Here is a 16,653-nt window from a genome sequence, read left to right on the forward strand (position 1 = left end):
GACTGAACCAAGCACTACGCCGACCATGGCGGACGTGGTGGCATGGCAGCGCTACGCTGGCGGCTACAGGCCGGTAGCGGTTAAACTAAAGGGCGAGGAAGCACCAGCAGCTTACCCTGATCACGACAGAGTAGAGCACAAAGCCGAAGGAGCAACGAAGAGGTGGGTCAACGTTCCAAGCAAGCACGACGGAGCTGATCATTGTCGGTGATGGTGTACCGGCGACTGCAGTGGTCAAAATGAGCAACCAGCTATGGATTAAGTACTACAGCATCAAGACGAAACAGAATCGGCCAAAACCAGGGACGGAGATGCATCGTGGAGCTCTGGCCGCGCCGAATCGTGCTCAGCGGAGGAGTTGTCGGCCGCGAGGAAAAAGAGCGCGCACCGCGAGTTTCCGGCGAAGACAAGCCACAAGGACTGGTTTGCTAGACGCGCAAGGAACTAGCAGAGCTGGGACATGCTTTGCTGCGATGGCGTGGGCGCTGGTTCGACGGCAAAAGCTCGACGGAGCTGCGGCGGCGGTGACTGGAAAACAGAGGAAAAGGGCGGGGGCAAACAGCGACGGCTCTGGTTATAAAGGATGGCCAGGAAGCTCAAGGAAGCCACGGCGAAACCATTTCCCTCGCCAGCGCGACGCCCAGACAGCCACGTGCACGACTGGAAGCAAGCCGAAGCTCGCCGGCGGTGTAGCGCAAGCGGTGAACACTGTTTATCGAAATTACAGAAATGCCATTTGCCAAATTTCACAAATTACTCTCAAATTTTCATAACAACTCAAAAATCTCCAAAAACAAAAGTTGTTCAAAATCAAAAGTTCTACAGCTTTGCTTTTATAACCAATCCCTAATTCAGTCTAGATTTTGAAATGAACTTTTGAATTTGAATAGGGAAATTTAACGAATTACGCCTTTTTGAATTACTCGAATTTTTTCTAAACAACTTGAAAAACTCCAAAGATAAACTTTGCTTAACTTATCAAGCTCTACACTTTTGCTTTTGGGCCCAACCCTAAAATATGCTTAGATTTTGAAATGGATTTTCAGGGTAGGGTTTAAATGTTGAAAAGCGGGGTTTTCTCGAAAAATTCAAAACCCAGACAAACTTTGAACTTGAGTCAAACAATATAATTCAACACTCCTTACACAAATGTAAACTTGTTTTAGTAAATGCATATCAAAGTTTTCACCAATTGCCAAATGCTTTGCAATGCATATGATGACATGTCAGATTTTAATATTTAAACACCCGAGGTGTTACAGTGTTCCTCACTTGAATGCTCTAAAGTTCTTATAATGGGGGATGCAAGAATGGTGAAAGAGGTAGGAGAGCTAGAGCTAGGAGAAGCGCTGCCCGAAGGAAAGCTTCGAGAGGCCGGAGAGAATGGAGAATGATAGGATGAGAGTCCTCTCCCCGAGGAGAGGCCCTGGCTGCCCTTATATAGAGTCTGGAACCAAGTTTCATACAAAGAAAGAGGTTCTCTCGACCGAAGGGCGTGAGCCTGAGGGAGGGGGCCTAGCTAACTTGGCTTGCAAGTAATGTCGTCTTGTGGTGCATGCCTTGGTGTGGCTGTCGTCATGGTCTTGTGCTCCCATTGCGGCATGGCGTGATGCAGTGCCACAGTGCCCGTCTTGGCGGTACTGTGGGCACGACATTGTTTCACCGCCGTCCTGTGCGACGTGGTCTTGCCGTAGTCTTCATCATCGCCTCCTGATCGTCTGAGGGCATCGTACAAGAGTAGGTAGCAGCCCCCTGGTCGTCGATCGTCTTGCTGCTTGTGGAGTTGGTGGCCACGATCCTGAGCTCCGAGGTCGTGGCCCTTGTCGGCTTGGATGGCCTCTAAGTCATGACCGTCGTCGTGGATCACATCCCATAGTGGGTGGGATCGTACATACGTCTTGTTGGGCCATGTTTGGATAGTGGTTCCCCGTACTGGTTGTCATCGCTAGGCGGTGTTGTCTTGTCTTTGTGGTGTGGCACAGGGATGGCGCCTTATCGGACCGAGGGGACTCCTTGCGGGATCAGTGCGGCATGCCTATTCCTGTTAGAGTAAGCGCGCTGTGGCAGACTCGATCTCTCCTGGTTCCCCGTATGGGTCGGGATGGTGAGAGGTCGTGAGCTGCTGCATTGAGTGCGCCTAAGGCAGGAGGGAGAGGTCGTGGCCGACCCCGGCGTCAGTGATTGGCCCGGTTCGCTTAGCTTAGCTGAGCCTCGATCGTTCCGGCTTAAGCTTGGCTTTGGTATCGCGGTTCGTCCAGCCTGCCTGCCTGTTAGTCGATGTCTTGAGACACCCGGGGATCAATAATCCCGACAAGAAACTTTTGAGCTAGTACCCTAGTGGGAACATGTGCTTGAAGATAACTCTCGATTTGGTAGAGGCTTGACACACACGATCTAGTTTTCGGTCACAAAGACCTGAACTAACACCATGTCTTCTCTAGTTATGAACATGTGCACTGCCTGGTTGACGTCTCCATAGAGCCTAATCCCTGCCTCCCTGCCTGGTTGACGATCAACTGCAAAATGACGACGTGCGACCGGTGCCAATGGAAAGCTTAAACTTTTCGTGCATATAACATCGAAAAAAGAATCGGTATGTGATCTGCACGTGTGTGACTCCAGGTAGCTGCAAACAAATAGAAGTCGTTCCACATAGCAACCAATTAGCCAAACAAATAGTGGCATTAATTACTCTGCAAAAAATAGCTACGAGAATGAGATTCATTGGCGTTCCCACCCATTTTACTAAACCAAACAGCATCTAAGTACTTCCTTAATTTACCTCTCCATAGTTTCTAAGAATAATAATATCATTAGGTAGTAATATATCATTATCATAAAAAAAGAGTAATTAGGAACGAGCTCACCTGGAGATCTAATTTTCAAGCTCAAACTCTAATAATTGGATATTGCATAGTGTGTATTCAAAGGACTGATATCATCATCACCAATTAAAGCATATTTTTAGCCTAATTCAAAATCAAACAGCTCCAACTTTAAAATAATTAATAATGTCGTTATAGTTAAAATGGAACAACTACATATCATGCAGGAGCAACCCTATGAAAATTTTGAAATATTTGATGTTTATTACCTGATTAAATCTGAGTGAAGAAGTAAAACTGATCAAATAATTTTTCCAAGTTTTAGAAACTAAGTTCTCTCTAGTTGTAGCATTGATACATGCCTTACTTTGAAATTACATTTCAAAATAGCACTTGGTCTTGTGCATGTAATTAAAATGGAACGTTTACACACCATTATTCTCTTTAGCACTATGTAATTTTGTTCATAATTAACAGGAGGCTTTCGCTCATACAAATACCAGCCTGCGCGGGAGTGGATGGCACGTGGCATGATATATACACGCTAGACGAGTTTTCTTAAAGTACAAAGTCGATCAGATGCAAACACGAACACATATAACATGCTGATGGCACGCGAACACAACTCAATGTGTTCTATCTATTTTACTATTTGTTCTCAATACGAGAAAAATGTTATGTGATTATGTGAATCATATGCCAAGTCGTCTACGGCTCTAACCTATGTAGCCAGCGTTATATATTTATTTACGGATAGATAAAAAGTTCAAAAACCGTTCCAATTGGTGTAATTTTGTAATGAGCCAAACTTATATTTTAGTTCATTTTTGTTAATTAACAGGCTACTGCAGGTTGCAAGTCATAGGAGGCCTAATTAATAACACAACATGTCCAATTGTCTTTATGGTTGCCAAAGTCTATCCACGGTCTCTCATACAAAATCTACAAAATCTGTAGTTGACGTGCCTGTGTTGGCAACAGTGCCAACACACAACATTGTCTTTGTGAAGAAGGCCCCTCGATTTCGAGGAGGGCGCACGCGGTATGGTTAGGAGGCGGGTGGAGCGGCGTAGTGGCATGCTCGCTGTCGGCCATGGGCTGCAGACGAGGCTTGTAGCGGCGGATGGGCTTAGGGTTGGGGTTTGAGTTTTGGAGAAACCTCCAATGTTCTCTCGCCCTTGAGGGATGGCTGGGGGTGGTGGCTGGCCTCACGATGGTGATGGTCGTGGACGATGAGGTGAGGCCGCGATGGAGGACAACCGATGAGCAGGGTGACCTATCATAACGCTAGTGAAGGGCAGGGTTGTGGCGCGCGGGAGCGGAAGGTGGACGGTGAGGTCACTGGTGGGCTAGGAGGTGAGGGAGGCTAGCGGATCGAAAAGGCCAGTTTGGGAAGATGTGATGAAGAAGAAGACATGTGGAAGACGAGTGTCGGAAACAGAGCCGAAGCGCGCACATCAAATGAAGGGGTCTGCCTTTGATGTTCATTTGCATGTTCATACCCTACTAAGATTATATATGATTATGCTGGAAAAACATCCATATGCTGTTGCATTGCTTTGTCTTTAAAGCAGCGTCTCAATTTATTCTCATGACAATTCTCATTTCTCTATTGTCTTTAATTTTGTGTATGCATTTTAAATCCCAAATTGATTTTTAAAAAACACACTCAACCTGAAAACAACTTGCTCTCAGAGCAACACGAAAACCAATAGCCGCCAACTAAACACCAATTCTATTAGAAGACAAACCATCTATTACTAACGAAAATCTCCATTGTCACCGTATCTAGCACGTGATATGTCCATCTCAAAGTCGACTTGTTCCTTAAATTTTATCATTCCTTTTTAAAAACCACAATATGAAAAAACAGAAAAATCCTTATAACTATATGATTGACCAATCTAACCTATTCAGCATCTATCTTTCCGTTCCAGTTCACAGCAAAACACTCTAAGCAAGTAAGCTAAGCTAAGTTCGCAAGCTAGCGATGAGTTTAAGGGAGCATTTTGATCGCGGGGCTAAATATTGACTTACCTTGTGATAATTTAGCATATGTTTAGTCTTTCTATTTGGCATCAAAACCAAAAACTAATCTTTAGTCCTGTGTATCAAACACCTCTAAAGTGACTATTTATTTATTTTGAATCAGGTGCACAGTTGCTTGTGGGAATAGCATTGAGCACAGCTGGTATTGTTTACACTTCACGCTTTGAAGAAGATGATCTCCTTGGTCGTTTCCTTACAACTCAACGCAACACGTAGAGAAAGGAAGAGAGCGTGGCAGGAGGCAACTAGCAAGGCTGCAAAAGAACAAGCCACCGCGCCACGCGCCCACGCACGCGGCTGGTGTTCTCGTCGATTCGATGAAATAGAAAGTAGAAAGCCCAGCTAACGGTTTCCGGTTGACTGTTCCCCGGCCCCGTCTCACCAATCGTATTCCGGTAACGCCAACACTTGCCGACGCACCCCCAACGCGGCAAGGGTCACTCCCAACGGGCCCCACCTGTCAGTCACTGATCCGCGCGTCCCGCCAGGGACTCTGGCCGACAGCGGTTGCCGTCGCCACGTGCTCCGCCCCCGAGGCCGAGCCCGCCCAGATAATAATTCCGCTAGGGCCACCCCGTCGCGCACCACCACCAGGCACCAGCAGCGGTTACCTTTTGGCTTTGGCTTTTGCAACGCGCACAGCCGAATCGATTGATACGGTTACACCTGAGAAATAGTGGCGGCCGGCGCGGATGGCGGCGGAGGCGGATGGGCGTATGCCGGAGGGGGAGAAGAAGCAGGCGGCGATGGACGGGCGGAAGGACGGGGTGGCGCGGGAGGTCATCCGGATGGAGCGGGAGGCCGTCATCCCCATCCTCAAGCCCAAGCTCGTCATGCGCCTCGCATACCTCATAGGTGAGCCACCACTACCGCCGCTCCTCCCGATTTCTCTCTTTACTCTCTGTAGCAGCAGCAGCAGCAGTTGCGTGGCGCTGCGAGGGTCGCTCGTGGTCTATGACTGACAGGAAGTCTGGGAACCGGCGCGAGGTGTCGGCCGGATTTCGTCTACTCAGTTGTACATACTAGGTAGTGCTCTGCTCATTCGGCTCCAAGCATCAGCGGTCAATTTGGTCGGTTCTGGTCTCCCAGGAGTAGAGTTTCCTCTATGTGGCCATCGGCACGACTGTTAGTCATGCTTAATCGTCTGTTGGAGACGATCTGTGATGCTCCCATCCCATGGAGGCTTATGCTGCAAAAGCCAAAAGGGATTAGTGCAGACAATGTTCTTCGTATCTAGGATTCCCCGTTTGATTAACTATTTCGTGTTTGAAAATTGCACGCAGAGCATGAGGCTGATCGAAACGAGTTCCTGAAGCTGTGCAAGAAGGTGGAGTACACCATCCGGGCCTGGTACCTCCTCCAGTTCGAAGACCTCATGGCAAGCCTTCGTTTTGTCGTTGTTCTTTTGTTAGTTCTCTGTTTGACTGCTCAAAGGGGCACTTTGGTTCAGATGGTTAATTTGTCTGTTCTGTGTTCTCGATGCAGCAACTGTACTCACTGTTTGATCCTGTTTCTGGTGAGAAGAGGTTAGAGCAACAGAACCTGACATCAGAGGAAATCGAGACCCTCGAATTCAATTTCATGACATATCTTTTTCAGGTCGGTTAGGTACATATTCCTCTGTTTAGCATTACGCATTTACACTATTACTATGGACCAACGTCTTCCTCATCTTTATGTACACTTGTTCCCTATCACTTTACGCCGAATGCATAAAATACATGAAAAAATATTTAACATGGATACACGCAGCTGTAACTGATCCAGGCTACGGACCAACAAGAGCCACATGGTGGCAACCATTGTTCCTATTTAGTACTCCCTCCAGTCCAGTTTATAAGTCGTAGTCTGACATATCACGGTCTCCTAAATTACACTTTGACCATTCATTTATTTTATATTATATTGTGTAGGATTATAAACTTATGATTATTTGATAGTACATTTGATTACAAATATAATAGTATCAAGTTCGTAGTACACTAATTAAAAGTTGTTGGCTAAATAAATGGTAAAAGATTGTAAAGTTTGACTCTTAGCATACGCGAAATGCCTTATAAACTGGACCAGAGGGAGTACCATGCATTGATTCGCACCACTGAGCTTTGACTTTCTGCTGGCCTTAAGTACATGGTTTATGATTCAAGACCTAAATTCTCATGGGAAATGGATTGCTAAGCACATTATGTTCACTGTTACTTTGTGCCAAAAGCATTCAAAATATGTGAAAAATATCTAATCCTCATATGAAATGAATTGCTTGGCCTACATTCTCCACTGCCTTACTGTTGAGTGGTTGCCATGTAGCTCATACTTAAAATTAACTGAATATGGTGCTTTGAAAGGATTTAGATTCCCGTTTGACGTGACTTCCACGCTATTCCTAAGAAGGAAATTGGAATGCCACAGTCCACCCTTTTATATTTATTATAAGATGATTCTTTTTAAGAGAAAACCTGCAACACCAATTAACTCAGGGGGTGTTTGGTTCTCTAGTCGCTCCTAAAATTCATGTCACATCGAATGTTTAGATATTAATAAGAAGCATTAAATTAGATTAATTACAAAACCAATTATATAGATGGAGGCTAATTTCCGAGACGAATTTTTTAAGCCTAATTAATCTATCATTAGCACATGTTTACTGTAGCACCACGTTGTCAAATCATGGCTAATTAGGTTTAAAGGATTCGTCTCGCAAATTAGTCGCAAGTTGTGCAATTAGTTTCGTAATTAGTCTATATTTAATACTTCATACATGTGTCCAAACATTCGATGTGATAGGAATTTTAGGAGATCTTGTAGTAACCAAACAGCCCCACAGTTGGATCAGATCAGCTTTGCAGTGTGTTGATATATAACTGACAAAACTACCTTTTGTCCTTTCGATGTAGATAATATTCCTGTTTCTTAGGTGACTAGGAGATGTTCAGCTACCATTTTCTTCTCGATCGTTCAGGAGAGCTGCGTATCTTTGTATTGAGAAGAAAAAGGGGCAAGAGCCCTTACAACACACACCCACACACTCATCTTTCTTAGAATGCATTCACACCCTTTGTATACAGCAAAATAACGACCTCAACCAAAACAACTAGCTTTTTCATGCATAACTAGTTTTGTTTAATCATTTCTATTTGTGTTCTGTATCAAGCAGGTGATGGAAAAGAGCAACTTCAAGTTGTTATCAGATGAAGAGTTCGATATTGCACAATCTGGAAAATATTTGTTGAATCTTCCGATCAAAGTTGATGAATCTAAGGTTTGAATTTTTTTACATTTTAAAGTAAACTTAGTAACTTACATAACTAGCATTTTGCTGACGATCTATTTGCTAACCTTGAAATGTAGCTAGACAAGAAGTTGTTGACGAAATATTTTAAAGAGCACCCACAAGACAATCTACCAGAATTTTCAGACAAGGTATTATTCGTTCATGCAGCTTTTCTTTTCATCCTGGCGACACACTTGTGTTTCAGAGTGATGATTAGAAATCTACAATAGCATCTGGATGTTTTCATCATCCTCTGTTTTTTCTCATGGTTTCCTAAGTCACATTCTTCATTGTCCACATCTCTTAGTATATCATCTTTCGTCGGGGGATTGGAATTGATCGAACAACTGACTACTTTTTCATTGAGAAAGTAGATGTAATGATATCCCAAGCTTGGAGGTCATTGCTCAGGGTTACCAGGTATGTGCACTCTTTGCAGCAACCTTTTGTTTTTTTTAACACAATCTACTCCAATATACCAAAATACTGTATGGCATTATACCAATGAATTCTTATTTTTATTACAGGATTGACCGATTGTTTTCTAAGAAACAACATTTGAAGCCAAAGAATGATACGAAGAAGACTGATGAAATTAATGAAGATGAAGAAGATCCAGAATTGTTTGTTGAGAGAATTCGATTAGAAAAAATTGAATTAAGGTTGCTCAATGTTCTTAGTAAATTTTTTATACTACCAAACTTAGTATCTAACATGCAGTATCTTTACCCATGTGATGACAGTTTGAAAAATCTGATGAGTAAGATGACAATTCAAGAACCTACATTCGATAGGATGATTGTGGTGTACAGGTAGATTCAATGTTCTGTTTGCTCAACCTTCAAATTCATGATGGACTCTGGTGTTTTTATTATTGATGCAGCTATATTAGCTGGGCTGATTGTATATGTACAGGAGGGCTGGTACAAAGACTAAGCCTGATCGAGGAATATTTGTAAAGCATTTCAAGAATATCCCAATGGCTGACATGGAAATTGTTCTTGTAAGATAAGATAGATCACAAGAAGTTAAATTGATATATCGCAGTTTGATTACCATTTTAGTTGCTTCTACGATTGTTATCAATAACCAGAATTATTATTTTGTAGCCAGAGAAGAAAAACCCATCACTAACACCAATGGATTGGGTCAAGTTTCTCATTTCTTCTGTTATTGGTTTGGTATGTTTCTAATGTCTTGGCTATCCAGCTACAGTGATGTTTTACTATATCAATAGCTTACTACTTGCAGGTCACTCTAGTTGGCTCTCTTGAAATGCCAAAGGCTGATGTATGGGTTGTAATAGCAATCTTGTCTGGTGTGATTGGATACTGTGCTAAGATATACTTCACGTAAGTGCTTAATTGACAGCTTTCTTTTCCTTCTTACCTTGAGCTCCATTTGGTTGTTAGTGTTATTTCTCTGTTGGTGAAGTAATTCCATGAATTATTGAACTCCAGTGCTATGTAATAAGTTTTAAATTCCCCTTATTAATCTTGCTACCTTTTCCATACTAGTGCAGTGATTCTAATCTTTTGCTGATATATGACACATTTCTTTCTTGTTTATATACAGATTTCAACAAAATATGACAGTTTATCAGAATTTGATTACAAAATCAATGTATGACAAACAGCTTGATAGTGGGAAAGGAACTCTTCTTCACTTATGTGATGACGTGATACAGCAAGAAGTATGAAATAGTTGAAAACAGTACTTCAAACCACAAGCTCATACCTATGCCTTTTGTTCACTGATATCCCATCATCCTTGGTGTAGGTTAAAGAGGTCATAATTTGTTACTACATTTTAATGGAGCAGGGAAAAGCCACTATACAAGTAACTGGTGTTGCACTCTACATTATTTTTTCCTTTTGTATTGCTTTGAACATATTGAACATCTGTGTCCTCAAGATAACCTGGTTCTTTAGATTCACTCATTACACATTTCAGCAACTCTGCCCTTGTTTACTATTAGGTTGTTGGGAGTTGTGCTAACAGCTGTAGCTGAGTAGCATTGTTCAGGTTTGTTTTGTCTTTTTGTTAGAATGCAGCACATCCTATCCAGATGGTAAACCAATACATACTATTTATCAATGGGGGGAAAAACCAAACCTTTTGTGTGATTCTTGGTTGTGGCATGTTGCATCAAATACACTGTTTTGACTGAAGGTTAGATGAGCAATTATAGTTAGACAAAATTGATCTGTGCAGAATAGTTGTGATAAGAAATTTCTGTGTGTAGACTTGTAGTTGTCAGGAGGGCTTGACAACAAAATTTGAAAGTTTGGATCCGCTTGGTTGTCATTTGCTCAAGCACATTACACATCGTGTAATCGTGGTTACAAGATGTGTTCCAGCAAAAGCCATGCAAGTGGAGTGTACAGCAGCTACTTGTGCTATATTTTTTTTTTTTTTTTTGCCTTGCCTTAGGACAAATTACTGCAAATTTAGGGAGCTTACAATTTTTATTTTCATTTTTTCTTCCTACCAGGATCTTGATTTACGCTGTGAAGAGCTAATCAAAGAAGAGTTTGGCGCAGAGTGCAATTTTGATGTTCATGATGCTATAAAGAAGTTAGAGAGACTTAGCATTGTTCATCGGGTAAATCAATTCTTTCTGATGCTGAAGTATATATTACTAACTTAAGTCACAGTCATCATTGTTTGCAAACTGCATCACCTTCAGTGGCATCACCTTCAGTTTATAGGTTAACACTTATTGGTCTTGTTTGGTGCCAAGCATGTAAGCCATGTTTGCTATATGAAACATGCATGGCTGCATCTTTGTTTGAAATTTGAGGTTCATAGGTTCCACTAACATGGGGGATACTACATGTGATTCCAGTTAGTTACAGCAGGCTGATAATTATCATATGATTTTAACTATTTTTATTTAAATCCAACATATTTAAGCTGTTTGATTTTGAAGGAGCAGCTGAGATCAGAACATTTTGCTTACTCTCCCGTGGAGCTTGATTGTGATTTTGCCCCTATTTTTTTAACTTCGTGATTTTACCCTACATTTTTTTCCCATTTGCCCCAATTTCTAACTCCATTAGCTAGAGCAGAAAAAGGAAAGAAATGAACATTTTAGCAAATTGGAAAAAAGGACCATTCTACCCCACTACTACCTCACGAGAAGCCATGGCCTTGTGACCCTTCCTTGGTTTCCCCCTCTTATTGCATGAGCGACTGGTGAGGGAAGGAAGCTGGGCGGTGCGTTAGACTCGGCTAGGCACAGTGCGGGCGGCAGCCAGGCGCCGGGGGGGGGGGGCACGGCGCGGGGACGGGCGTAGGGGCTACGTGGGGGCAGGTGCCTGATGGCGTGCCGCGTGTTCAGCTGACTCAAGTGCGTGTGGGGCCCTGAAATGCGGGGCGCAGCGCCACGGCAGTCGCAAACTCGCGACCGACAGCTGTCGGTGGGACTGGCATGTGGGCAAAGGTGGGGCAGGCTCTGAAGCGGAAGCCAACAGCGTGGGTGGGGCAGGACGGTTGGCAGCAGCGCGTCCTGCAGCGCCAACAGCCCAACACGCACAATGGCAGGTGGTGGCCCTTTCGGCAGCGGCGCGTGCTAGGATGAGTTGATTCCTCGTGCCATCCCAGGTCCCAGCATGAGTTGCCTTCCAGCAGATGAGCGTGCCACTGTGCAGAAGCACTCTGCACTGTCCTGCAGGTCATCTGTTGCTATTAATAGATAAACTCTGGAGTCTCTGGGAAGATTCTGTCAATGGTCCTTGTCAAAATGTGGTCAAATTTTAAATATATATACAAGATTCTGTCAATTGTTGTCTCCAAATTATTCAAGTCAAAACAGGGGGTAAAAATACAAAGATCTTTGAAATGAAGGGGCAAATCCGCAATGGGAATTTGTCTTTTTTTTACTATCGAATTGACACCATTAGGTCCTTCTAACGGTATAGGGGCAAACTCAATCTTCAATTTGAAAAGGCAGGGGTAAAATCACCAAGTTGAAAAAGGTTCGGCAAAATCACCATCGGTCCTTAGAGCTGGGGCATGAACACAAAAACCCACCCCCAAATAGAAATGACTAGCCCGCCCTGTTCGCTTGGCTTATAAGCCGTACTTTTTCAGCCACTGAACAATATTTTTCTCTCACAACAAATCAGTCAACAGTATTTTCAGCCATGGCTTATCAGCCAAGTGAACAGGGTATAGAATGAGCAGGAGCAATATCTGATTTTTACTATCTCAAACTTATATTTTCACTGCTCTTGGCACTCTAGTTTTCGTGTCCTGGGTAGACAACTGTGTCAATAGCATGATACGTGCATTAATAACTGAATAATAACAAATGGATAGGTATAGTTGACATTCAAAGTAAGTTGCATGGTGTACTAAATCGCACAGTTCACCATATGCACCAGTAAGACTTTTCCTTTTATCGCAGGACTCGATTGGAAGGATCTTGTGCGTTCCGTTGAAGCGTGCGAACGAGATCATTGGTACAACGACTGAAGAACTGGTGATGCGAGCGCAACAGAGCCCTGCTTCGTAGGTTCCATTTCCAAGTCACGATGGGTTGTACCTTTCCTCTCATTTCTGTGCAAAACACGCACCAGAAAGGTAGCCATCTGATCATCCCGGAAGTTTATTCGCCTGTACATGTGTATGTTTGCAATACAGTATTTTCCCTTTCGTTTGGTTTAAGCACGGAGTGTATATTTCAAAGTTGGCTGTTGCAGTTGAAGAATGGTACAGGGGATGTGTACATAACAACTGATATGTAATAAAAGTGTAACAGTACAGATATTGTTCTCTCTCCCTAGTATTTCTAGGGAGACATATTCTTATTACATACTGCATCTGCTTCCTCTGCAGTCTCGGCTAGCACCAGCCGTCGACTTCATATTCTCCATTCTCCGTCTCTGAAGCTATGTTTACACCTCAGTATAAATACCATACGGCAATGTCCTAAACGAGTTTATTAAACAAAACTGTCTCATAACTTAATTCGTGAAATAAAGGCCATCCAAAGGACGCGAAGAATTGCATAGCCGCATTCTTTATTCCAGTGGAATCAGATAATCTTTGGTTATTCACGTTGTGCGTCGCCAACTCGCCATGTTGAGGAACTTGATGACCCGGTAAGTCTTTTTTTTTAATAATAACTCCAAATATATTAACTAAGACAAAGAAACCAGATTACAAAGGCTTGGGATAACTAGTCCCAATAGACACACATATGGCACTAAGACTACAAATAAAGAGTTATCACAGTGACTCAAACAGAGGTGTTCCCAAACAAAGGAACCGAGCGGCCCCAGAGACATGAACTTCCACGGGTGCCACTCGTCAGTTGTCATGTTCGATACTTCCGCCTTGGCCTTTGCCGTTGCTGAGGCTCCCGATGCTGACCTCTTGTCCATGTCCCGGGCCACACTCAATTTGTTGTGCCGTCAGTGAGTGATGCGCATGCCGTCAGTGTGCGAAACGTGGATGCCGTCGTATTTAGTATTATAAGGTCAATCTCATTGGGTTTTCATGTTCCAGTTTTCAACACATCCCTATTTTGAAAATAGTGTGGAAGAGTTTCATTTCCATGAAATTCTCTCTACTTCCATAAAACTTTTATAATCTCTCTCTTGATCAATACAATGTCATGTCAGCGTATTTAATGTTAATGAAACTCAATGAACCCCCATTGAGATTGGTCTAATTTCTACCCGAGATGAATCTGCGGGGCATTTAGGCTGTCAATGTTGCTGAACCTTGCACACCGTGGGTGGTCTTGCTATTTGTTCTAGTCACATTCATCTTAGGTACCCACTAGACACCAGGGTTCTCTCGAGCTTCATTGTGACCTTAGACTTGCATTGCCCAGACATACTGATTTTGTTGATCGCAGTTCTCCCTCCAGGATGAGCACAGCGGCGGGTTGTGCTGAGGAGCGAAGCCTGTTTGAAACATTGGGCAACTTCATAATCTACTATAACTAAACAGAAAAGCTAAACAACACTCCGTTGTTTTGCCGGCATCTGACGCTCGGTTTCCTGGCCTTTGAATCTGACATGTGTTGGTCCTGATCTTTCTCCGCCAGTCTGCTTTGTGTCTATCATGTGGGGTTCGCATGTTGGCGCTACTATTTGATTTATTTGGGATTCGTGCCCGAATGTGTAGCATCTCTTTCCCCTTTTTGCTTATTTTCATTTCCTTTCGTCTCCCTCCCGGTGCCGTTGTTCTCCGTTGGCGGCGACCGGTGATTTCTAGGGTTTGGTGAAGAACGTTGTGTCTGCTCCTTTTGTGGTGCTAGTAAATCTTCGTTGTTAGGGTTCGCTGTCGCATTATTCATGTCTCTGGATGTTTGGTTTGTGTTTATTTGTTTTCAATCTGTGATTGGTGGCGGTGGTTGGATGCCTTGCTCATTCTAGGTTTGTCACCGGGGTTTTTATCCAGCACGGATGCGGGGTCTCTGCCATGCGGTCACGAGATCCGATTCATAGGGCTGTTGGTTGATTGATGCTGGGCACTGGTGTCCTGTGTTGTTGGCCGTGCCAAACTGAACGCGTCATCCGTGTCTTCTCTGATCCCTCTACTATGTATGATCATCTGACATCTTTACTACTGTTCTTGGATTGTTCTATGCTTGTGGATTGTTTTGCGTTTGAGATTAATATTTCTAGTGTGACATGCTATCTTGTTTGCACAAGCTGCAATCTGGTTTTTTCTGAAAAATGATTATCTATGTGCAAGCTATAAGTAGTCTGAAAATAGTGTAGCCATATTCCAAACAGTAAGTTCTTGTAGGTGTAAAATTTGTAGTTGTATTTAGTCTGCAAATAGTTGCAGTTCTCCCTGATGTAGCATGACTGAATATTCAGCTGTGTTCAAATCATTACCTATCTAGCATGATACTCTCTGGCCTTGTTCGGCTAGCATGGAGGAAGCACTGTTCATGGAGGAATTTTACTGTTCACGGATGGTTTCTCACAATTCCTCAGCGAATGGGGCCTCTATCTGTAAGGCTTGTTACTATTTTGTGAGACCTGACTGATATATTCAGGCATGTTCAACTCATTATCAATCTGCTTTGAAGAGTAAGTTACTTGTTATCTAGCTTATCTACCTACCTAGATTGTAGTTGTATGCTTATTTTTGGGTTGGAACGGCTATTTGTTTATTTTTAGGAATGTTCTTAGAAATGGTATGTTAGTTTGATGTTTAATTACTTATAGTCTTATAAATGGTCTACTAGTTATCTCACTTCTATAGTTCATAGAAATGGTCTGTTAGTTTGATGTTAAATTACTAGATTTTTTTACGATAGCAGGTTCTTATGTGTGTCTTGCAGTTTTACTGCTTGGTTCATCAGTCATCAAGTTTTATCAGGTTTTATATATTTTTTTTATTCTTTGTTCATATTTTGTTTGTTATTTTCTAGATGGCTCGGAAAAGGCCTGCTGGTGTAGTTGATTTATCTACCCTGGTGATTCTGAAAATGGTGATTTGAAGATGTCCAGTGTTCTTAGCTTCCATCTATGGATTACAATTCCTATCAATCATTTTCAGAAACTTAGGTTGTTTCGGAAGTGAGTGTTATGTTTGAATGTTTTTTTCATTGTAATTTCAAAGTTTTTATATGCTCTATATTTGCATGTACTTATTTTTTGTTGGTCAATGCAGGATGATTCTTCCAGCGATAATTCAAGTATCAACAACTATTTATACCGAAAGTGTCTAAAAGATGTATGGTTGGCTGTTTTTTTCTTGTCTTTTTATAATCTTTTTTTCATGTACCATGCGCAATGACTTTATTTTTTGCATTAATTTTGTTTTGTATTTTTTCAGTATCAGCGCGCCCACGCAGCTAGATGAGGGGCGTGGCAGCCGAGGTGGTGTAGTCACTCGCAGGGGACGACGTGGGCGAGGGCGACACACGAGGTGCGGGCGGGTGGTCACGCGGGCATGCGCCCACAAGAAAAGGGCGGCAGTGACAAAAGAGGCCCGCTCGTCAGAGGGAGAGGAGGGGAAGGGAGTGGGAGGCAGTGTCGGACGATCAAGCTAAGTCGACCTAGGCAAATGGCGGTAGCGAGGAGGTAGCTGAGCCGGTGGCGGTGGGTCGGCCCATGTGGTAAGGGAGGAAGGGAGGAGTTGGGCCGGCGGCCTGGGCTTGGGAACAAGAAAGGAAGAGAGGGGAGTTTGGGCTGAGAGGAGGATACTGGGCCCAAACTAAGCTGTGGGATTTTTAGACCATTTTGCAAATAGATTTTTAAAAGGATTTTAAAACCTATTCGAGCTTATGCACATTTTAAATATTTTTGCGCACAAATAAACACTATGCACATGAAATGAATGCAATAAAAATTTTATAACCTATATTAGACCTGAGCAAATTTGGTTCCGCTTGACTCGGAACCTGTGAGCTTTAGTAAATAGTATATATGTTTCGCTGCACAAAAAACTTCTTTTCATCCACCCGAGCCCGGCCTGGAATATTTATTTTAATTATTTTCTCACTGGATAATGTGGGGAGTCCTTCTCGGGCCC

At 43.0% G+C, this 16,653-nt stretch overlaps 1 protein-coding gene and 1 long non-coding RNA gene across 3 annotated transcripts; both read left to right on the forward strand.

Moving 5' to 3' along the window:
- The first annotated feature begins 5,463 nt into the window (after positions 1 to 5,463).
- Positions 5,464 to 12,914, forward strand: LOC136508179 (uncharacterized). 2 transcript variants are annotated; one of them, XR_010771897.1, is made up of 15 exons: positions 5,464 to 5,729; positions 6,158 to 6,252; positions 6,360 to 6,473; positions 8,029 to 8,133; positions 8,223 to 8,294; positions 8,453 to 8,565; positions 8,673 to 8,807; positions 8,889 to 8,957; positions 9,061 to 9,148; positions 9,255 to 9,326; positions 9,397 to 9,497; positions 9,721 to 9,838; positions 9,925 to 9,991; positions 10,640 to 10,750; positions 12,557 to 12,593. XR_010771897.1 is itself a non-coding variant. In XM_066502807.1 (15 exons), the coding sequence occupies exons 1-15, from the start codon at positions 5,567 to 5,569 to the stop codon at positions 12,662 to 12,664; spliced, it is 1,524 nt and encodes a 507-aa protein (XP_066358904.1). In that variant the 5' UTR covers positions 5,464 to 5,566; the 3' UTR covers positions 12,665 to 12,914. The 2 variants fall into 2 exon arrangements, 1 of the variants encoding a protein (XP_066358904.1); XM_066502807.1 differs by having other exon boundaries at positions 9,925 to 9,984; positions 12,557 to 12,914.
- Positions 12,915 to 15,481: 2,567 nt separating this feature from the next.
- Positions 15,482 to 16,296, forward strand: LOC136507909 (uncharacterized). The gene is made up of 3 exons (XR_010771780.1): positions 15,482 to 15,695; positions 15,790 to 15,852; positions 15,955 to 16,296. It is a non-coding gene; the product is annotated as an uncharacterized lncRNA (long non-coding RNA).
- Positions 16,297 to 16,653: the final 357 nt, after the last annotated feature.

The sequence above is a fragment of the Miscanthus floridulus genome, chromosome 15 (assembly GCF_019320115.1).
Source record: "Miscanthus floridulus cultivar M001 chromosome 15, ASM1932011v1, whole genome shotgun sequence".
In the NCBI taxonomy this organism is placed as follows: domain Eukaryota; kingdom Viridiplantae; phylum Streptophyta; class Magnoliopsida; order Poales; family Poaceae; genus Miscanthus; species Miscanthus floridulus.

What these genes read in the sequence shown, in the direction of transcription:
- LOC136508179 (XM_066502807.1), top strand. Translation starts at nt 5,567, where the DNA reads ATGGCGGCGGAGGCGGATGGGCGTATGCCGGAGGGGGAGAAGAAGCAG. An exon ending in TCCAGTTCGAAGACCTCATG is followed by an intron (nt 6,253 to 6,359) that starts GCAAGCCTTCGT and finishes TTCTCGATGCAG; the next exon opens with CAACTGTACTCACTGTTTGA. An exon ending in TTAGAAAAAATTGAATTAAG is followed by an intron (nt 8,808 to 8,888) that starts GTTGCTCAATGT and finishes ATGTGATGACAG; the next exon opens with TTTGAAAAATCTGATGAGTA.